Source organism: Sebastes umbrosus, chromosome 4 (genome assembly GCF_015220745.1).
Source record: "Sebastes umbrosus isolate fSebUmb1 chromosome 4, fSebUmb1.pri, whole genome shotgun sequence".
NCBI classification, from domain to species: Eukaryota; Metazoa; Chordata; class Actinopteri; order Perciformes; family Sebastidae; genus Sebastes; species Sebastes umbrosus.
This window is the reverse complement of record NC_051272.1, coordinates 37,020,211-37,043,114: the sequence shown is the minus strand read 5'-3', so window position 1 is coordinate 37,043,114 and position 22,904 is coordinate 37,020,211. Positions and strand designations below refer to the sequence as shown.

At 40.5% G+C, this 22,904-nt stretch overlaps 3 protein-coding genes across 3 annotated transcripts in view; all 3 read right to left on the bottom strand.

Annotated features, from left to right (window-relative positions):
* The window catches only part of LOC119486724, a 1,187,645-nt gene that overhangs the window by 1,144,524 nt on the left and 20,217 nt on the right, over positions 1–22,904 (bottom strand). The gene's annotated exons all lie outside the window — the stretch shown is intronic.
* On the bottom strand, positions 314–8,034 carry dnaaf4 (dynein axonemal assembly factor 4). Its single transcript, XM_037767693.1, has 9 exons — positions 7,728–8,034; positions 6,495–6,642; positions 4,867–4,997; positions 4,526–4,742; positions 4,300–4,445; positions 2,092–2,201; positions 1,822–1,975; positions 805–910; positions 314–549 (listed from the first exon to the last, which is right to left on the bottom strand). Exons 1-9 carry the CDS (start codon positions 7,848–7,850, stop codon positions 431–433), a joined length of 1,254 nt encoding a protein of 417 aa, XP_037623621.1. The 5' UTR covers positions 7,851–8,034; the 3' UTR covers positions 314–430.
* LOC119486717 overlaps positions 16,967–22,904 on the bottom strand; it is a 74,880-nt gene continuing 68,942 nt past the window's right edge. The window contains exons 4-5 of the mRNA XM_037767029.1: positions 22,393–22,767; positions 16,967–17,028 (exon numbers count right to left, since the gene is read on the bottom strand). Coding sequence (XP_037622957.1) covers positions 16,967–17,028; positions 22,393–22,767 — 437 coding nt within the window. The remainder of the gene's footprint in view (positions 17,029–22,392; positions 22,768–22,904) is intronic.

Genomic DNA, 22,904 nt, shown 5'->3' with positions numbered 1-22,904 from the left:
ATTTTATAAATCCACAGGGAGCCACTGGAGAGGGGCTAAAGAGCCGCATGTGGCTCCGGAGCCACAGGTTGCTGACCCCTGACCTAGGATCTTCCTCTCCGCGTCGAGTCTTGTAACATCAGGTGAGTGTCTTCTATGCACTCTACATCATATTCGTCAGCAAAACACACTGACACTGACACAGGTCTCTATCTGACATACCTTTTCCAGCTTCCAACAAGTCAGCAGGTAACAGCTTGAAGCCTGTAACTCAATGGCTGCAGCAGGGATTAAACATAGTATTTGGCTTTATGGTTACAGATATGCAGCAGCCTTTAATTCTCTGTTGTCATTTATTAAAACACTGGGTAACAGACGAATAACACAAACAATAAACAGCCACATTATATACATACATTATACATTATATGTACCGTACATTTTCTGTGTTTCACTGTGTCTCAGGGTTAGCTGCAGTGCCTTGAATAATGTCTCTGATTCTCTGTGTGTCTGCCTGCAGCGCTTCATTGTGAGGGTCAATCTTGAGAGCAGCTTGGTAGTCTTGTAGCCCTGAGAAAACATGTCACAGGTAGATCAGCTGACAGCACAGAGTAGGCGGACACGGTCATCTCTTCAACCATTCAGTTATCATTCTGGAAAAAAACATGCTACAGTGATGTATTGTTACTCTACCATTATGTCTTTAAACACAATGCAAAAGTGTTTGTTTATTATTGTGAGTGTATCATTAAACCCAAGACATACAAGTCAAAGGTGTATAGTAACAGTGTACCAAATCAAAAACGTTGCTGTTGCTGTTCAAACCTTCTGCATAGAGCTGTAGCTGGCAGAAAGCAGATCCTCGGCGGACATTGGCTCTGGCTCTGGCAGCTGCATTGGCAGCAACTGGTGGAGTCAACAAATCAAGTGCCTGCAGAGAAACATGTCGGCAGATGTCTATTCATATTTTTACATAATAGCATGATGCAGCTCTGCTATCAGAATGATTCACAAAGTGAAGCATACAGAACTCATGCCAAGGGTCGTAATACAGAAGAAACTAAATCAAACTGATATTCAAAAAAGTTAACGTTAACCATGATGATATCAAACTCTCTCTCGACCTCTCATTACCACTGAAGATGTGTCAGAATTAAAGAACTGTATAGAATGTATAGAGGCTGCCGCGGTAGAATTCTTTTGTCTCTGTCCTTGTTCAAATTTCCAGGTATTATAAACCAAGTTTCAAGACACCAACATGCGCAGTGAAGCTTTAAAGGTCCCATATTGTAAAAAAGTGAGATTTTCATGTCTTTTATATTATAAAGCAGGTTTAAGTGATATATAAATACTGTTAAATTATCAAAACGTTCAAAATACGGAGAAATACACACAGCGCGTATTCAGAAATTGTGCGTTTGAAACAAGCTGTTAGGATTTCTGTCCATTTGTGATGTCACAAATATACAATATTTAGACCATTACACGGTTTTAAACATAAACATACTAAATGTGTCCCAGTTTATTTCCTGTTGCAGTGTATGTAAATAACATCAGCTGACAGGAAGTAAAACATGGACCCAAGCTGTTGCCCAGCAACGCAATTCCGTTGCAATTCCGTTGAAATGCACTAAAACAGAGCGTTTCAGACAGGGGGTAAATACAGGTATATTCAGGCAGACAGTATGAGGAAAATATATATATTTTTTTAACATTACAGCATTTAAACATGTTGTAGTAGAAACACAAAATACAAGTATGAACCTGAAAATGAGCACGATATGGGACCTTTAATTCAATGTACTTCATGCACAGAAGAACATAAAACGCAGGGAGTAGTACCTGAGAGGAATCCTCAATGGCCTTGTGAAGATTTTTTAACTTCAGATGACAAGCAGCCCTGTTTGAATACAGAGCTGGGATCTTTCTGTTGAGCTTGATAGCGAGGTTGTAGGCATTCACTGCCCCAAGGTAGTCCCCGATCGCAAAGCATTTGCTGAAAGAAAGAGTCACCTTAGTGATGCCATGGTTCAGAAAAACTTAAAATGATAAATAGAAGTTAAACTTAAATAGTTAAACTGGTCAATAGTTTTGAGAGCAGACTTCACTTACTCTCCTTTGTCCTTTAACCAGTCAGGGTTCCTCTCGTTCTCCATCAGGTCCTTCAACTCCTCACCATCTGCATTTACTGCACGCCTGGCTTCAGCTTGTTTTTTGAGCCACTGTTGGTTAAAATATAAAAAGTGAAATCTTAGTGCTAATTCCACTCATGAAGCAAATGGTTGATTAAAGCTTTACCCAAAACTTTGATTAGAGAAGTGTTATATTCTGGGAATGTTTTCTAAATTTAAAGGCATACTATGCAGGAATTGTCGCTTACTGTTTGTTAACACAACATTCAAAGTTGGCCCTTCCCCCCCGCCTCAACGACGCCAGAAGTGCACGTCCCCTGACCGCGGTTGCCAGAACACAGCCCTGCACAACCTGCAACACCAAATATGGCAGCCAAAGTGAAAGCCAGCCCCAGATTCACTCTCGTTTTGGAACAAGCTTTGTCTGCTTGACGTTTCACCTTGCCATATTTCAGTTTTTTCGGCGGTGTGTCCGCCTTTTTCGTAGCTTCCTCTTGATGTGTGCCTGCGCATGCGTGGGGGCTACAAACCCAGTGCCCAAAGCAAAATGAGAAGAGTGGTCCCGACGAAGGTGGAACAACTCTGACCTTTAATGCGGCCTTGGTCATCTCTGTGATGTACTTTGAATGTCCACTACAAGACTTACACCTAACCTGACAGCAATTCTTCAGTCCAATGCCCGGCATCACTGTTCCAATTAAGAGTGATATTTACAGCTGAGTGAACTTTAGTGATCAACTGAAAAGCGATGAAATGGTGATAAAGATTCCAGAGCTTAAAACTCGCTCATCAGGAAGTCTCTTACATTAAAGTCTCACATTATAAAAAAAATTGATTTTCATGTTTTTTTTATTATAAGGCAGGCTTAAGTCCTACATAAATACTGTAAAATACACACAGCCCTATTCAGAAACTCTGCATTTGAAACAAGCCGTCAGTATTTCTGCCCATTTGTGATGTCACAAATATACAATAATTAGACCCTTTACATAGTTTTAAACGTAAACAAAATGTGTCCCAGTTTATTCCTGGTTGCAGTGTATGTGAATGTCATCAGTTGACAGGAAGTATACATGGACCCAAGCTGTTGTAAGACAGAGGGTAAATACAGGTGTATTCAGGCAGACAGTATGAGGAAAATAAAGGGTTTTTTGAACATTACAGAATGTAAACATGTTCTAGTAGAAACACAAAATACAAGTATCATCATCACCACATGAACATTTTTTCTTTTTTGAGGCAGACAGAGTGTGAACTGTGTGACGTGCAAGAATGAAGACACCTGCGGCCCACAGCTTCTTATTTCACTTGAAACTAAAATGCCAAACATCTGCTGGTTCCAGCTTCTCATATTTTCTACATTTTACATTGTTAAAGGGACTGTTAGTAACTTCTTACACGTATAAATCATTGCGGGTCGGTGTCCCATGCGTGCTCGCGTGTGGCTACGCTGTTCAGACTCAGACTCCAACACAAACTACACGGAAGCACCAAAACCTCTTGGTTGTATCTAGTGAAGCCCGTCTGTTAGACAGTGTTGGCCGCGGTCGGAGGATGCGGGGGAGACCGTAGCTTTGGTCTCCAGGACTGGAGTCTCTGCTGTACTCACTCTTTTGCTCCACTTTCACGTGCGTGCGTGCACACTCCACACTGCAAAAGAGTTAGTTTAGCTCTGAGAATATCTAGTGAATGTTCAGTGGACGTTTGTGCAGAAATAACTGCTGCAGCTCCTCCAGACCAACAGAGGTTTCCCGTGTCTTGTGAAGTGACGGGGCTCCGCAGAGAGAAACGTTATCGTCTCCGACCAAAACTCCGGTGTCTCCCCTGTTCCCTCCGGCCGCGGTCGGCAGGCCGATGCAGGAAAAGCCAACACTAGGATCAGCATTGATTCATGGAGAGACCTTCGTCTGGTCAGCTAACATTACTGCCAAGCAGCTGAAATATAGAGTGATGTTGTGCTTTTAGCTGACGTGTGTCTCCTCACTGTGTTGAGCAACGCTCCTTCATGTCTATGTAGAGCGAGCACAAGCGCGAGCAACAGGACGCTGACTTTTGTTGACTTAACGGCCACAGGTGTCGCTGTTAACAAGCAATTTCTGATTCTTACAAACAGTCCCTTTCATTTATGTTTTGTGTGTTTTAGATTGCTGGTAAACAAACAAAACAACAAACAAACAAAACAACTCACCTCTTCCTCCTCTGGAACTCGTGATTCCCTGAGGGCTGTTGGGAAAACTCGTGGGGTAAATGTGATTTGAATGTTTCCAACGAGTCTCGGAGCAGGCAAGTCCGCTTGTTTTCTCTTGCTCTTTGCTTCACCGTTGCCTCGTTGTTCTAAACGCAGGAATATGTTCATTAGCCTACCAATACCAACTAGTGTAGGAGAAAGTTTGATCTCACAGGAAATGACTTACCCAGTTTGACATTCCCTCCATCTTTACATCCATTTTCCTGCTTCTCCGTCACGGCTTTCAGATTGTTTTGATCGTCTCTCTGACTTTGGAGTTTTAGTTGGGATTCTTCCTCTGCTTTTTGTTTCTGTCTCACTCGCCATGCTGCCAACTCTGCTGTGGTTTTCTCTTGCTCATTGTCCTTCATTTTCTGGATACCGTCGCTTTTCTCCTTTTCAAGCTGAGATCAAGTAAAACATACTATATGTGAGTAGTTCAAGATTTCACAGCAGATTTCCAATGGTCATTTTGGACACTTGGTGAAGTGCTTCGTGAGTAGATTGTGCTGTCACTGAGTATGTTACCTTCATCATTGTCTCCAGTGCATATTTTTTCTCTGCTTGCTCTTTCTTCGCCTTGAATTGGGACTCTGAAGAAATCTTTTCCTGGTATTTCAACAGAGCCCTTTCTCTGACCTCCTTTTTTTCTTTATCATCTGAAACATATTGATTTATAATGGTAGATTAATTTCACGTACAGGTATATGATGTGGAAGCAGAAGCCTGGTTATTCACAGCAGAAGCACATTTCTCCGTGCCAGTCAACAAGTCATTCTGCTCCTCTGCTGTGGCTATACACACCCCCCCTCATTCCTGGTAAAGAGGAATATGATGGTACTGAAATATTGACGTCTCGACTGGCCACAGCACAGTTCTGTTCAGTCAGAGTCTGAAGAGGTAAATACTCCAGCTACACCTGCATTTGCAGAACAACTTCATTGTCAGACCAACGCGTTTCAGCTTGTGGCCTTCATCGAGCTCTCAATGTTTTGTTTGTGATAAAATGTGGCAGTTGCTCTTTCTAATGTGTGCCTTTGTGGATCTCATAATTATGTAGCTTCGTGTGATTGAATGTATTGTTCCATGAGGTTGAACCAATGAAGTGAAATAAATTTCAGACAGATTATGAGGCTAGGATGAATTTCTCATACATTGTTTCAATTACAGCAATGTTTAAATTAGTTTCATGTATGTTAAAGGATAATAATAATAATAATAACAGGAATCAAAACACTTTATTACTTATTGATAGGGATGCACCGATACCCCTTTTTTTCAGACCGAGTACAAGTACTTACATTTGGGTACTCGCGGATACCAAGTACCGATACGAGTTCTTCTCTGTGCCAAAAGACCCTCATTAACATTCAGCTGGAGGGTGTGAGCGACACACGGCGGGCTGGGGAGTCCCGCATACGAGGCGGTGCGCCGCGACCGGCTCTTGGTCGGCTTGGAAAGGCTCGGGGTGAAGGTGCTTCCCAGGGCCGTGGCCAAAGTGCTCGCTGCACCCTCTCTCCCCGCTGGGGAGGGATGGGGCTCCCTGCTCCCGGTGCGACTGTCGACCGGGGCAGACTGTCCTCAGTGCGCCCCAACCGCGTCGTGCCACCAGGGCGGGGCTCGGCCCACGTAAAAGGAGCCAGGGGTCTGCAGCGTTGTCGGCAACCCAACCGACCCGTCTTGAAACATGAACCAAGGAGTCTAATGCACGCGCAAGTCAGAGGGTGCAAGCAAAACCCCGTGGCGCAATGAAAGTGAGGGCCGGTGCGCACCAGCAGAGGTGGGATCCCGGCCCTGCAGCGCACCACCGGTCCATGTCACCCGCACCGTCGGGGAGCTGGAGCGTGAGCGTGTGCAATAGGACCTGAAAGATGGTGACGAGAGGTTACCGTTGCGCTGCTGTAAAGTTGTATCAGTGCCGTTTTATCGGAGCCATTTTGCGAGTACGAGTACATGAGCACAGTATCGGTACTGGTATTGGTATCGGTGCATCTCTACTTATTGATGTATTTATTAATCAAAGCATGACTCCAGACTCATTCAAAGATTTCAGGGCCAAGCGCCACTGACCCTAGAACCACCCTCGTTGGCTATAGGAGATAGGAGAGAGATGGCATGTGAGATGACTGAGGTGTCAGCTAGATGCTACTACTTACTTGTAGTTCTCATCAGATGCTCCCACAATTTATTGGTCCTCTTTGGCAAACTAATGAGTGCAGCTCCATTTCCAACCTTCGCTGTGCTTCTGTCGTCATCGACAGGTTCATACAGGAAGGCTTCGAACAGATACGGCGGGTAATGCACCTGTGCGCAAAAGAAAGTGGAAAAAATGTATACTGTATGGCATTACACATAAAATACAGCGGGTGAAGGTCAGTTGTAGTGTCACTTAACCGGAACCGCCATTTTCCATGGTAACCGTACGCTAATCCTCTCTCCTAGAGCGATTGTATTAAAGGTCCCATATTGTAAAAAGTGAGATTTTCATGTCTTTTACATTATAAAGCAGGTTTAAGTGCTACGTATATAAATACTGTTAAACTATCAAAACGCTCAATATACAGAGAAGTACACACAGCCCGTATTCAGAAACTGTGCATTTGAAACAAGCCATTAGGATTTCTGTCCATTTGTGATGTCACAAATCTACAACATATAGACCATTTCACAGTTTTAAATGTAAACATTCTAAATGTGTCCCAGTTTATTTCCTATTGCAGTGTATGTGAATGTCATCAGCTGACAGGAAGTAAACATAGACCCAAGCTGTGGCCTAGCAACGCAATTCCGTTGCAATTCACTAAAACGGAGCTTTTCAGACAGAGGGTAAATACAGGTATATTCAGGCAGACAGTATGAGGAAAATAATGTGTTTTTTGAACATTAAAACATGCAAACATGTTCTAGTAGAAACACAAAATACAAACATGAAAAATGAGCATGATAAGTCCCCTTTAATAACAAACAGACCGAATCAAGACAAAGGTAAGGAAAAGGTTTTATTCCTCTGTATTAACAATCGGAGCCTGTCAGTGGCGAAAACAAGCACTGTTAGTGGATGTAAATGACGGTGCCAGCTTGCCCCAATAGGTAGCCTACTGCGGCCTGTGAGCGGCTGACCTTCAGCGCTTCATGGAGCTATTTCAGAAAGTGTTGTCCCCATTAGACACAAAAACATGAACAATAGGAACATTTAGGTCTAGGTTGAAAAAATTCCGAAGTTGCCCTTTAAGGCCAGCGTTAGTAGCCTCTGCTATGCTATTCTCTTATATCCGTTTCATGTTCTTTATCATGCACTTCTACCTGCGTCAATGATTGTTGACAAAGCCACATTCACAACAACAACAACAACAAAGTGAGCTAGCTTTACCTTGAGGTATTAACTTTACCTTGAGGTATTCGTCCGTAGACAAGATGTTCACTTTGCCAGCTGTCGCTCCCTTCAGAGGCACACTGATGCAGACCGAGGAGTCCGTCTGTGTCCAGCAGTAGTCTGTCACCAGCAGCGGCATCCTCAGCCCGGAAATCTGTCCGGGTCTCCGTCCTGCCTGTAGTTGGGCCGGCAGCGGCTCTCCAGAGGAGCTGCTGATACTAGTTAGTGTAGAAATATCGATGTAATCACATTAAAACCAACTTCTGCGACAGAAAGGCGAGGAGTAGTGAAGGGCAGAATGTGTTTCTGCTGCCGCACGGCGTCTCGTTGCTATGGTGACCAGAGAGACAGCATGCTGCCTTCATGTTTGTCGGAAAAATCAGAACTGAGAGTTGTCACCAATACCATAGACCATACAGGCTACCATATATTGCATATAGCATATAACATATAGCATATAGGCTACCATATAGCATACATAGGATAGACTAAATAAAGGCCGACAGTGTTCGCGGCTTCCACTTTGAGAATCTCAGTTGTAGGCCTAATTCAGAGGTCAGCAACATGAGTCTCTTTAGCTCCTCTCCAGTGGCTCCCTGTGGATTTTTAAAAATGGAAATGAATAACTGTTTTTTGTTTACATTTTAATTTATCATTGTTGTAGGTCTATGGTATGACGGTACGACGGAGTATTAGGGCCACATTGAGGAAAAAAAAGAAATCTGAGATTTTGAGAATAAAGTTGTAATATTATGAGAATAGTCATAATATTATCAAGCAGTAATTTTACGTGTTATTTTCTTTTTTCTCATAAAGTTATGACTTTATTTTCGTAATATTACAACTTTTTTTTCTTGTTAATTTCTGACTTTATTCTCGTAATATTAGCACTTTTTTACCCATAAAGTTATGAATTTATTCTCGTTATATTACGACTTTTTTTTTCTTGTAAAGTTCTGACTTTATTCTCGTAATATTATGACTTTTCTTTCTCGTTAAGTTCTGACTTTATTCTCGTAATATTAAGATTTTTTTTTCTCGTTAAGTTATGACTTTATTCTCGTAATGTTACAACTTTTTTCTCGTATACTAATAATACTACTAATACTCCGTAGTATATTGTCTCTTTGGCCTTCACTGCATTAGACTTATATACTACAGCGGGTAAAATAAGTATTGAACACGTCACCATTTTTCTCAGTAAATATATTTCCAAAGGCGCTATTGACATGAAATTTTCACCAGATGTTGGTAACAACCCGAGTAATCTATACATACAAAGAAACCAAAACAAATAAGTTCAGAAATTAGGTTATGTGTAATAATGTGAAATGACACAGGGAAAAAGTATTGAACACATGAGGAAAGGGAGGTGCAAAAAGGCAAGGAAAGCCAAGACAACAGCTGAAATCTATCAGTAATTAGAAATTAATCCGACCCCTTGTCAGTGCAAATTAATATCAACTGGTTCAGTCCCAACTGATGGCCTATAAAAAGGTGTCTCATTACCAAGGTGTCACACAAGAAACATCTCATGATGGGTAGAAAACAAAGAGCTCTCTCAACACCTTCACAACCTTATTGTTGCAAAACATACTGATGACATTGGCTACAGACGCATTTCTAAACTTCTGAATGTTCAAGTGAGCACTGTTGGGGCCATAATCCGGAAGTGGAAAGAACATAATTTCATCATTAACTGGCCATGACCAGGTTCTCCTCGCAAAATTTCTGACAGAGGAGTGAAAGAATTATCAGAAGAGTTGTCCAAGAGCCAAGGACCACTTGTGGAGAGCTTCAGAAAGACCTGGAATTAGCAGGTACAATTGTTCAAAGAAATCAATAAGTAATGCACTCAACTGCCATGGCCTGTATGCACGCTCACCACGCAAGACTCCATTGCTGAGGAAAAAGCATGTTGAAGCTCGTTTAAAGTTTGCTGCACAACATTTGGACAAGCCTGTGAAATACTGGGAGAATATAGTCTGGTCAGATGAGAGCAAAATTGAACTCTTTGGATGCCACAATACACACCATGTTTGGAGGACAAATGGCACTGCACATCACCCTAAAAACACCATACCAACAGTGAAGTTTGGAGGTGGGAACATCATGATGTGGGGCTGCTTTTCAGCATACGGTACTGGCAAACTTCACATAATTGAAGGAAGGATGAATGGAAAAATGTACTGAGACATTCTTGATAAAAATCTGCTGCCATCTACCAGGATGATGAAGATGAAACAAGGGCGGACATTTCAGCAAGACAATGATCCCAAACACACAGCCAAGGAAACTCTCAATTGGTTTCAGAGAAAGAAAATAAAGCTGCGAGAATGGCCCAGCCAATCACCTGACTTGAATCCACTTGAAAATCTATGGAAAGAACTGAAGATCAGAGTTCACAGAAGAGGCCCACGGAACCTTCAAGATTTGAAGACTGTGTGTTTGAAAGAATGGGCCAAAATCACACCTGAGCAATGCATACGACTAGTTTCTCCATACAGGAGGCGTTTTGAAGCTGTCATTACCAACAAAGGCTTTTGTACAAAGTATTAAATAAATATCAGTAAGCGTGTTCAATACTTTTTCCCTGTGTTATTTCACATTATTACACATAACTTAATTTCTGAACTTATTTGTTTTGGTTTCTTTGTATGTATAGATTACTTGGGTTGTTACCAACATCTGGTGAAAATTTCATGTCAATAGCGCTTTTGGAAATATATTTACTGAGAAAAATGGTGACGTGTTCAATACTTATTTTACCCGCTGTATATACTTAGAATACAAACTGTGTTACCTTCATCACAATGATCAAATGTTTTGCGGCTCCGGACAGATTTTTATTTTTTATTTTTGCCTAAAATAGCTCTTTTGATAGTAAAGGTTGCTGACCCCTGCTTTAACAGATCACTCCAGTCTGTCAGAGCTTCAGAGGATTTGAAAACTGGCTTAATCCAGGTGTACTGGTCAAATTTAGAAGACGTGAAAGTGTTGTAGCAGCTTATGCCTCCTCCTCCTCATCTTCCTCCTTTTCATCTATGTCAATTGCTGCCCAGTAGGGAGAGGGAGCTCCTGTTTACCCGTATTATAAAACTAAAGGGTTTCTACGAATGTTCTTATCTATATGACTTGATAACTTGTAATGCAATAATTATTCAGTTCAAATCTCTCTCTTTAATTATTTCAGTTCCTGAAATGGTTAGATATAAATGCAACAACTATTGAGCCTTGGTTTGGTAATTAATCAGTATTTCACTGAATATAAGAAAAATAACTTCAAAGGAAGAAAAATATAACTGGCATCAAATAACTGGCTCGATGTTATATCAGCGCACTTACAGGTTAAACCTGGAAATGTATTAACCTGCCCTTTAAATTTAGTGAGTCCTATTCCAGTCCATGAAGTAGTAGAACTGAAACAGTCTCAATCCAAAAGCATTTTTTATGCATTTTAAATTGTTATGTCCTCTAAGCATCCTGAGACTACAGCTGTCGCCATCTTCATTGTTTCATTCTCATATATCACAAGGTTAGTCGAAAACACACTGTTTATTAGTTCACTTCACACACAGTAATACAACAGCCTAAAGGGCCAGTACACTCCATAATAACTGATAGTGACAGATCAATTTGAGTTCAGGGCAACTTTGACTACATCCAGACTCAAAATGAAGCATGTTTACAATTTGGAGATTTTCCAAAATTAAACTCCCACATTTGTCATTTGTCCATTTGTCTTTTCCAAATTTTGGAAGTTCCTGCTACAGTAGGTGTCTTCAGGACCACATGTCGCCATGATGACTCACACACAGACTCACAAGGTGAAAACAACACCAGCGTCTCTGTCGTGACTGGTAAATAATTCTCTCTTACTTTCAATTTAAATAATTCACATTTAAAATGTGGGATCATTTATTATTTCAGTTAATAAAGCTTTATCTATCTCTGTGCATGTCTTGTGCTTTAAAAGGTAAGAAATTACTTTTTCAGTAATCCCTGTTGTAATATTCCTTTTAACCACGATGTGTTAAAGGGACATTTGAGATCGAGACATAAAGAAATGAGGCAAAAGTCTATTCTTCATCTAGCACTGCCATTAGGAAACACTGTTGAAAATCAGGATATCTGTCCCTCCATATGTCTGTTCATGAAGTTGTTTGCATGAAATCATTCAACAATTTGTCACAGCAGTAATTGTCATAATTTGACGGTAACCTATATCTAACCATTTATCTGGTCTGGAGTAACATTAAAATCCCCTCTTACTATTTCTTTTAATTCAACTCTTATTTAGACAGGTAATCTCATTAAGGCTCATTCTCAAGAGAGACAACAGCAACATGACACACAGTTACAGACAGGAAAGGAAAACATGCACATTCTCAATTGTTTGTGGTGCTGGGAATAGATCCCCTCCAATATGTACTTTTTCAAAAAATGACTTTCTCCCGCACACACTTTTCTCTGCTTTATTAGTCAACGTTTCGGTCAACAAGGACCTTCATCAGGACATTAAATGTTATGTAAATTAATGTCCTGATGGAATACAGCACCTTTAAAACCACCAGCAGCCACTGACCAATGGCGACACCTGTTGACCGGTTTGTGCCATGACTGACTTTCTTCCAGTTGGTTGGACCAAAACGAAGCATCTTCAAAACTTGAGTGCATTTCTTGCAGGAAGTTACAGTTGTTGCCCTTATATATCCTTATCAACACTAAAATACTACCTTACGTTTCCCGTTGTCTTTGAACTGTACAGAACAAAAACAAAACATGTCAGAAAGTCATCTGAAATTGGATAAGCATATGTAGCAACTCATAATTGAATAACTGTGCATAATGTAATAATTTAAATGTAATAAAAACTCATTATGTAATAATTAGCACATCATGTTAGAAAACCATGAGCACATAATGTACAACAGTGTTGTGCATAACGTAATAAGTTATTACATTATGAGAAAACTAACTCAATGTAAACTAAGAATGTTGAATAATGTAATAAATTCAGCACATAGTGTAATAATTTTTTCTTTTCTTAAAGCAGAGGAGTCCTTCCAGTTTGACATGACACAAGTGGAGTCCTTCATTTAAAGCAACTGGACTTTGTCTGTTCTGAGGAATCAGTCAGTTCCAATGATGAAGCCTCAAAATTCCGGACTACAAGATGAGAACCTTGAACCAGAGATGATGCTGAATTTAATATACTGGCTGGTTCTTAGCATGTGAAATAATAATACATCATTATTCAGTTACTTTTAAATCATAGCTGATCTTGGAGCAGCAAACCATATTAAGACAACAATCTACAAAACTGTGTCTCTCACTAGACGGCTCCTATCATTTCATCTTTGTTCCTCAGGTCATGGAATCTGTACGTTAAGAGGTATAATATTTGGATATTTAATGCACAATTTCACCATGTCCAGGGCTTGTGTGTGAGAGTTAATGATTCATAGTTTAGAGTTTTATGAGTTTTATAGGTCATGTGTCAGTTATGCTATTTTATTTGGATAGAAGGCCATGAACTTGTGTAAGCTATCTAAAGCTAGCTTTTCAAAACTGACTGACAACAGCAATTGTGTACAAATAGTGTAACAATAAGGATAATCACTATTTTTGTGAAGGAGGCTACTTGGCTTTGAAATAATCATAATGTTATTAAAAAATCACATTCCTAATATCGATCAGGTTTCCTGAGTATAGCCAAGAGCTTACAACCATGACACGACTTCTTGACAAGCACCTACTCACGATGATATTTCTTCTTGGCAGCGGTAGGGGACAATAACAATTCTACTTTGTTCGAATCAATTCTAATGGAAGAACAGAGTCCTCATCAGTAATAGAAGTACTTGTGTGCATATTTCCATTGCATTGCAGTGCATTTAACACTTTTTTAGAAGTGTTCCACAGCATGGAGCGTTGTAGCAAGCGGTGTCAGTTTAAGTTCAAATCAGGCTGAAATGTGAAGCTTTATCAGCTCTCAGAGGCATTTTGGCAATCAATACTTGAAAGGGAGGTTATTCAGGATTGTCTTAAAAGTATAAGATGCATAGGAACTACTGTAGCCTGCTATAGGAAGACAGCAATGGACACCGTCACCAAGAAATTAATTAGTAGAAATGAATTACCAGGCCTAGGAAGGAGGTTATGTTTCCACCGGCGTTGGTTTGTTGGTTTGTCCATGTGGAGGATTACTCCAAAAGTCCATGATGGATTTGAATGAAATGTTTTGGAGGAGTGGGATGTGGCACAATGAACAATCCATTCGATTTTGATGACGATCCGGATCATGATCTGGCTTCAGGAATTTCTTTTAATAACTCTGTTCAGTCTGTGCATTAACACCACAGGCTTTAAGACATGCGCAGTGTAACTGATGACACGTTCATGACGCGTCACCCTGCCTCTTTCCTTCTGCCTGCAGAGAGAGACAGATAGAGAGCGGGGGTGGAGGGAGGGAGGACAACTGTAGATTCAGCGTTTTATACACATTAAACTCTGTGAAACTAGGTGAGTTTTATTTTTTTTCTGTCCAGTTTGAATGAAGTTTTTTACGATGCTCCGCTACATGAAGCTAGCTTTATAATTAAATAGTTTTCTCATAACTTAATAATTAATTAACTTATACACAAAACTGTTATTACATTGTGTACTGATTATTACATTCTGAGCTTTAATTACATATAAATTATTGTCACGATCGGGCGCTGTGCGCAGAGCCGTTGGACTTTTTTTTCCTTTCGTTAAGACTATGTTGTGTTTATCTTTTTAGTGCATTATGAGTTCTGTAATTGTGATTTTGGTTTCTGTTATATTCATTCATTCTAGTGTTTCCTGTTTTATTTTGAAATTTACTCCTTGTGTCTTGTCTGGTTTTACTTTTTGCCTTTGTTTGTTTCCCACCTTTTTGGGATTGTCTGCCCCGCCCTGATTTGTTCCACCTTTGTTCGATCAACCTGCGCTCAGTTCGGTAAAGTTGGAAAGATATTAACAGATTCAAACTTCTGGGATCAATAAGTCATAATCAAAACGTTGTTAAAACACAAACGACGGCTCTTTATAAATGTAGTAAGGTAGACAACGAGCTAACAACCTCATCTTAATCAAAACGAGCCGTCCTCCGAGGTGGACACATAACATTGGTCTCTATGTGCAGCTGGCTGTGAGACGACTGGTCAGGGACCGTCTACAAAGTGCAACACCGAAAAGAGATGCTATAAAAATAGTCAATAACTTCAGTATTATACAGAGTAGTGATACCAAAATCACTTCACACATCAATGGTCTCCTCTTGATCATACTACAACATTTAGTTTGGAAAATTATGCTTCTGCATAATTTTGGTACATTTTCAATGGGTAAAATATTCAATAACTTCAATATTATACAGTGTAGTGCCATCAAAATTACTTCACACATCAATGATCTCCTCATGTTTGTACTACAACAGTCGCACACTACGAGTGAAGGAGCATGACATCCTGTATGCAACACAAAAAAAATGTGCTATAACACAAACAGGTCAATTTCAAAACAATTCAGTGAGAAAATCAAGAGTAATCACATCGACCTACAGTGCCACTTTCTCGATCCTCTAAAATGGACTTAAATTCCCCCGTACAGTAGTAATCAGCTCTGACAATTTCCGGTCCTTCTGTACATTATTCCAGGAAGAAGGAGCAGCGTATTTAAAAGCTTTTTTGCCTAGCTCCCTTTTAACCTTTGGGACCAACATCTGTAGAACATTGTGAGAGCACAGGCCATATTGATTTCGGTTTGCATCACTAATTGACACGATCAATTTGGCAAGGTGTGCAGCAATTATTTTGATTGCTGAAAAACGTATAAATACTGCGGTGACACTCGTGCGTAATGTTGCAAGATGGATGCGCTGGCATTGCTGGAAGACTACGTGAATGGGAGGATTGGGAGTGAACAAGTGTTCAGGGATCATGACGATTTGCTGGCCCATGATGATGACTGGCTAATAAGCCCATTTAGATTCCCTAGAGCAATGCTCTTGGATCGTTGTACTGAACTGGGTCCAGCATTAGTGCGACCAACCAGACGGAACCGCGCTAACCCGGTTAACATCCAAATACTGACCACTCTGGGGTTTCTGGCAACTGGATGTTACCAGTGGGAATTACTGTAGCTGACAGGTATGTGTTTGATATGATTATCAATATATAATGTTTACCTTTCTGCCTAAAGCCACGTTTGGTAATATTACAGTTCTGTTAATTCATATCCTTAGGTCTGGGATATCACAGCCATCCCTGAGTGCCATAATGCCTGCCATCTTGGGTGGCATTATTAATTTGACTTCTCCATACATCAGGTTTCCTTACACTGTGGGAGAACAGGCCAATATTAAAAGGCAATTTGCAGCAATGTCCGGTTTCCCAAATGTAATCGGTGCAATTGACCGCACTCATATTGCTATAAGGGCACCATATGATAACGATTATGTGTACGTTAATCGGAAGCATGTACATTTAATTAATGTCCAAGTGATATGTGACTCCAACATGGTCCAAACAAATGTGGTAGCACGATGGCCTGGCTCGACCCATGACTCCTTCATCCTGACGCATAGCAGTGTAGGGAACAGACTACAGGTGCATGATGGCTGGCTCATTGGTAAATTAATAAACAGTCTTGTAGAAATTCTAAATATTCGAGCCTGATGTATAATTCCTCTCTGTTATAACCTGCAGGTGACAGTGGCTACCCCCTCAGGCGCTGGCTCTTCACCCCATTCCCCAACCCGCAGAGCGCAGAGGAGGTGCGCTACAACGATGTCCACACTCGTGCGCGTTCAGTTGTGGAGTGTGCCATTGGCCTCCTCAAATGCCGATGGCGGTGTTTAGATGCCTCAGGTGGCAGACTTTTGTATCATCCCAAAAAAGTCTTCCAGATTATCAGGGCTGTGTTGTGTTACACAACATGGCACAGAGAGTTGTCCTTCCTCTCCGCCCCCCAGGCCTCCCACCTCCACAGCATGAGGACCCTGACCCAGAGCCCCCTCCCCGACAAGAGGGATTTCAACAGGGAGTAAGGACCCGTGAGGATGTCATGTGGCGTTTGTAGGAAGGACAACAAGTAAGGTTCACTTTTTAACAAGATCTTTTAATGAGGATGCAATTTCAGACAGCACGACTCTTATTTCTTTAAGCTTGTCAGCAATTACATTGATTGTGCTGATTGTGTCCTTCTGTGTCTGCAGGAGAGCGTCGGTTAGGACGCGGCCACTTCCAGGCGGGCCATGTGCACGGGACGCACTGGTGCTGGCGACAGCCCTGGTCCGGACAATGAAGAGCGTAAACATCACAAACAGAGATACGAGTTATTCTTCAGATATCTGGTCTGAACTCTGTGTAACATTACTTGGTCAAGATCATAAGAAAAACTGTCATTGTTCTGTGGGTCATATGGACCAGAAATCAGAATGGAGCAGGGGATTTGATTTGTAAGAAACATAAAAGTGATTAGAAATGAATGAAGCTCGAAGGAATGAGACAGAAGACGAACAGAAGATGTCACAGCAGAGCACAGTAGAGGAACATGTCTCTGATGAGGACAATGAGAAGAATGAGACAGAAGATGTCACAGTAGAGGAATAAATGGCAATCCATTGTTCCACTGCCCGGTTCAAAAAAAATGGAGGCAACCATGGACCGAGGTGTTGTACAACAGTTCTTGAAAGAAAAATCCTTGTTGTACTCTTGCCTTGAAGAGCCAGCATATAAAAACTACTCATAGCCGTAAAATGAAAAGTCCACATCTAAACATCACTACAGTTTGCACATTCCCTTCCTGCAATGCAAAGTATATCTTTAAAAGGAAAAGGGATTCAGTGGGAGACAATGTGGTTAAGATATCTGTGCTACAAAGAGGAAAAATTGCACGCCAAAAAAGTGAATGAAAATTCAGACCAGCAGCAAAGACGAGAAGCGGTAGAATCACTGGAGCTCTGCGTAAAGGAGAGAGCCGACTCTTTTATAGTAAACTAAAAAAAAAAAACACCCGTTGCTGAACTGATTTCAGGACCCAGAGTCTAAACAAAAAGTTCAGAGGTCAGAAAAGGGAAAAGAATCCATGACGCTGTTTTCATGGAGATGTACCTCACTCAAAATATTGTAATAATTATGGGTTTTATTTAGATGTGGCGGGAAAACACTGTCACTAAGTCAGAGCCTTCAAATAACCACAGAATAACACTCATACTTCGAAGAGCTTTCCGCCAGGGAAAGAGTGTTTTGGGACAGGTCGGACCCGTTGACTCTTCCGGACGAGCACTTACCATACCGATTTTCTGGAGAAGGTATATGCTACCTTTACAGACTGCTGGGTCCCAAGATTCAGCATTCCCCGTCATGAAGCCATGCCCTGACCACCCCACAGATGGTCTATGTTGGGCTCAGATTTTTTGCAAGTGGCATGTTCTTATAATGATCATTGAGCCACATACAACAGCCACATTGAATCTCTTTTTGGTACAATATAACTTCCCAGGGGGTGAATTCATCTTTTTGTACGTAGTTTTCAATGTGACGCTTTTAACAACCACGTGTGTTTACAGCTTCTCAGAAGCCACTCATGACAATGAGAATAAGAGGTCCTAGGTGAAGACGCCGGCGCGCATGTTGCTCTGTGTGGCCTATATATGTATATATATATACATATATATATATATATACATGTATATGTATACATATATGTATACATATATATGTACATATATACATATATATATACATATATATATATATATATACATATATGTATATACATGTATATACATATACATGTATATACATATATATGTATTATGGCATGCCGTTCAGGAAATTACTATATATATAATGTGAAATTTGAGAATATTGAATGAACACTGAATATATTGATTGAAATCTGAATATATGGAATTAAATCTGAATATATGGTCTTGTGTTTTAGGTCATTATCCGTACAGCTCTTGCTAGACGTTTGTGTCAGTATGAGCGAGTCAGCATGAAATCTGAGTAATCCTAAATAATTTAGTAATCCTAAATAATGAGGGGATAATTAACATCCTGGTGAATGTGTGTACCAAGGGCCAAAATAATACTGGTAAACATATTCAACACCGTTCTACAGATGAAGAGTTTATTCAGTTTTTCATCGTGGAAGAGTAATGCAGAACTGAACTAGTTCAATAAAGTTGGAAAAATATTGACAGATTTGAACTTCCCGGATCAATAACTCATAAAGGAAATGTAGTCTAAACACCAACGAGGGCTCTTTCTAACCATAGTGAGGTAGACAACGAGCTACAAGCTCATTTTAAATGAGAATTTAAAGGAAACTACTAGGACACCACTAGCACACGACTAGGACACTACTAGGACACCACTAGGACACCACTAGGACACTACTAGGACACCACTAGGACACCACTAGGACACCACTAGGACACTACTAGGACACTACTAGGACACCACTAGGACACTACTAGGACACTACCAAGCGTTTTCATATCCAAAATAGTTAGAAAAACTAGACAGAGAAAGCCATAGACATTCACATGACAAGTTAAAATAAGAAATACTTCCAGAGTAAAGTCGGGGAAAGGAGAAAAAGACGGAGAGGCAACTGTAGGACCTATAAACTAAACTCCAGAGGAACCTGGTTCTTTAGTCTCTCTATTCGTTCCTGGGCAGCAACAAATATAAAACAGTCCAAATTATTCTCACCACATTTCTTCACAAAAACAAACCAAACAAACCATAAACAGGATTAATATAATATATCAACTATCTGTATTTCCACATTACCTTGTGTCTCTTCTGTTGTACAGGACCAAAGTACGAGACTTTGTGCACCAATAACCAACTGTGGAGCGGTCACTTCCTGCTGCTGCTCCTCTCTGCTGACCCTCGTCGTCGTCTTCGCCACTGCTGGTGCCATCCATTGATATATATAAGAGAACTGGAAGGCGAGGCCACATTCATTCCCATGATAGGAGAACTAGAAGGTGAAGCCCTGTTCATTCCCATGACAGGTGCTCTCCTCCTCCTCTGTTCAGGTTGACTTTGTCTTTCACTTTTCAATTACACAGCAAACTGTTGGTCTGATGCAACCTGGTCCCTACACCTTCACCTCCGTGACGTATAGTCACATCAACAGCTCAATGAAGTACCCAAGGTCTATAAGGTGGTAGGGCTGCACGATTATGGACAAAATGCTAATCACGATTATTTGGATCAATATTGAGATCACAATTATTTATCACAATTATTACTAGATTTTAGGGACAAAATATTTTTATTGCAAATTCACACTTTAATAAACAGAGTTCTGCTTTCATTCAATGTTATGCTGAATTCAAACCATCAAACAAATCTAGTTGTTAGCCTTTTAATATATATATATATATATATATATATCCATAAGGTCATGACTAACTGTAAAGACACACTGATCAGAGTGACTGCTGACTGATAAGCACCAGGATTAATCAAGTCTATAAATCTGGAGGAGAAACTATGAACTGCTTTGAGATCAGAAGTCAGTAATAAGGACATCGGGGAGGTGGTTTACAGCTGCACTGACCACTAAATCACCAAACAACTCAAGATCAAATCTTCAATAAAATGTGCCATGACATGTTATGAGACCAATCATACTCAGTCTCCAGTTTTTGTGTAACATCCATGTTGTGTCTCCGTAGTCGGATTTCAACAACTAGATTTCTCCTCGATGGTTAACGAAGTACTGGTCAGCTTTTATGTTTTACTCATACTGAAGGAACTGAGATCTGCTGGGAGTCACTGGGAGCATCAAGACTTAGTTAAAAATTATGATGTGTAATGTCAGATACTTTAGGAAATACAAGAGAGAGAGAGAGAGAGAGAGAGAGAGAGAGCACATGGGGCAGCTTTTCTAGCCTGGAATGGCCCAGGTGAGCTCAATCAAGCTGACGACCCCTCCCTCGTCAGCCCACTGCCTGCTGAGGTTGGCCAGGCCAGACAGGAGGAGAGGCGTCACAGCTGACTTCTACACGGTCTGCTCACCACTTCCTCTGTGCAGCTGTGAAGAGAAACCACCTCGAGGCATGTGATGCACAAGCTACTGTTTCTGTAAATCACTTTAAAACAACAAACATGTTTGAAACTGTAGGCTATCTTTCTGGGAAACGGTCAAGCAAGGCCATATAGCAGACATCTGTATAGATCAATACTTATTTATAGTATATTTGTTGTTTTATAGCAATTAGAAATGTTCTTCAATCACTCCACAAGGAGGAGCTCTTAAGCTACCCTTAAATTCTTCTTTAAACTTGCAATTACTGATTTATTTGGCCACTTGGGGGCAGCAGAAACAAACCACCACCTCACTGTATTTGTATTAATCCACAGCTGAAAATAGTCCCCAACAAATGCACTACTTCCTCCTGTTTGAGTAACGTTTGTTAAAAACTACAGTGCCCAGCTGCTTTAGGAAATTACTGAGCCCTTTTGAAAAATTAAAGTAAACATTCAACCCGGTCTCACGGGAAGGCGTAGAAATAGCACGACATTTACGCGGACTTTCCACGTGTCATGAGTACAAATTTTAGGCTTTTTGCGCGTCATTTGTACGCCGCGCAAACGTCCGCAGTTATATCTAAGAAAGAAAATCACTAACTTAGGCAACAGTAACAGGGTGTTTCTGCCCAGCAATGACATTTTTCATTTTTGTCCAAATTTGCAGTGCAATGCTTGATAAACATATACACCGTGTTATTACCCATCTTGACATTATAAATAATGTGATTTAATAAAGTTTATGGAGCATTTTATGGGTCCAAACACCACTTTTTCTTCATGTTCCACAACTGTGGTCTCAATGTTGATACGTTAAATGAGCTAATTCAATTATAATATGACATTATTTCAAATGGAACTGTTTCATATTCATATTACTTTACACCATATTAACATTATTTATTTGTTTACTAATCATTTACATCATTTTTTTCCATCTTAATGTGCCTGTCCCACACTTGTGAAATAATACAAATACCATATAGTAAATGTTTTAATCAAAGCCAAACAAATCTGGTTTCCATGGAAACAGAAGTGAACAGGTGAGCACATGGAGGACAGGTTGGGCCGCCCACATAGGTGACCCTCAAGATCCAGAACAACAAGGTGAAGATCATCTTTTATTCTTCTTCTTCTCACCGTACAGCTCAGTAACATTTAAACAATAACTTAATATAACTGTTGAATTCATGAATAATAGATACTAAGAGTCAAAGCTAACGTAGCAGACTATGCTAGGGCTATAGTGAAGGAATCACTACATTTATATGTACAGTAAGAACACATTATAAAGTTAACATTAGGAGATTCAGTGCAAGGTAACAACATCCATCAGTAAACAGAGGACATAAAACACTTGATTGATAACAGCTGGAGGGATAACTGAACCAACTTACAGCTAAATCTTAATGATGAACTCTTCATACAGTGATGATGAGTTGAGGTTAGGCATTGACCTCTGATAGTTGAGGTTAAGTATTGACGTTGAATGGTTAAGGTTAAGCATTGATATCAAATAGTTAAGGTTAGGTATTGACCTTGAATAGTTGAGGTTAGGATAGGTCGTCGGGCAGCGAGTCTCACAAGAGTTTTCACATTTTTTTCTTGGAGCTTGGAGGTTAGCTTCTAGACACGACCTTATCTCAGCACTGGAGGTTACCGCTTGGTTAGTCGTGATGGGTTGTTTCTTTAAGAAACTCATCTGTTCACCTGTATAGATGTTTCCTCTATTACCAGTAGATTTAGTAAAAGAAAGAAGAACGGCAAAGCAGAGTCCAGCACAGAGAACCAGTAGAGCTGCTATCAGTCCAACGTAGAGGCCGATCTTTCCCCGACTCTCTGGTTGTGGTCTCATTGTTGGTCTCTCTGGTTGTAGTCTCATTGTTGGTCTCTCTGGTTGTGGTCTCATTGTTGGTCTCTCTGGTTGTGGTCTCATTGTTGGTGTCAGAGGTTTGGGCTCATCAGCAGCTGCTGTAAAGGACAGAAAATAAAATGTGTCTGATTGTCTGAAGTGGAACCATTTTACTGAAACATGAAACAAAATAAATCCAGCAGACTGACAAAAGAAAGACTAAATATGATCCTAGTCTTCATCAGCGGTAGCCATG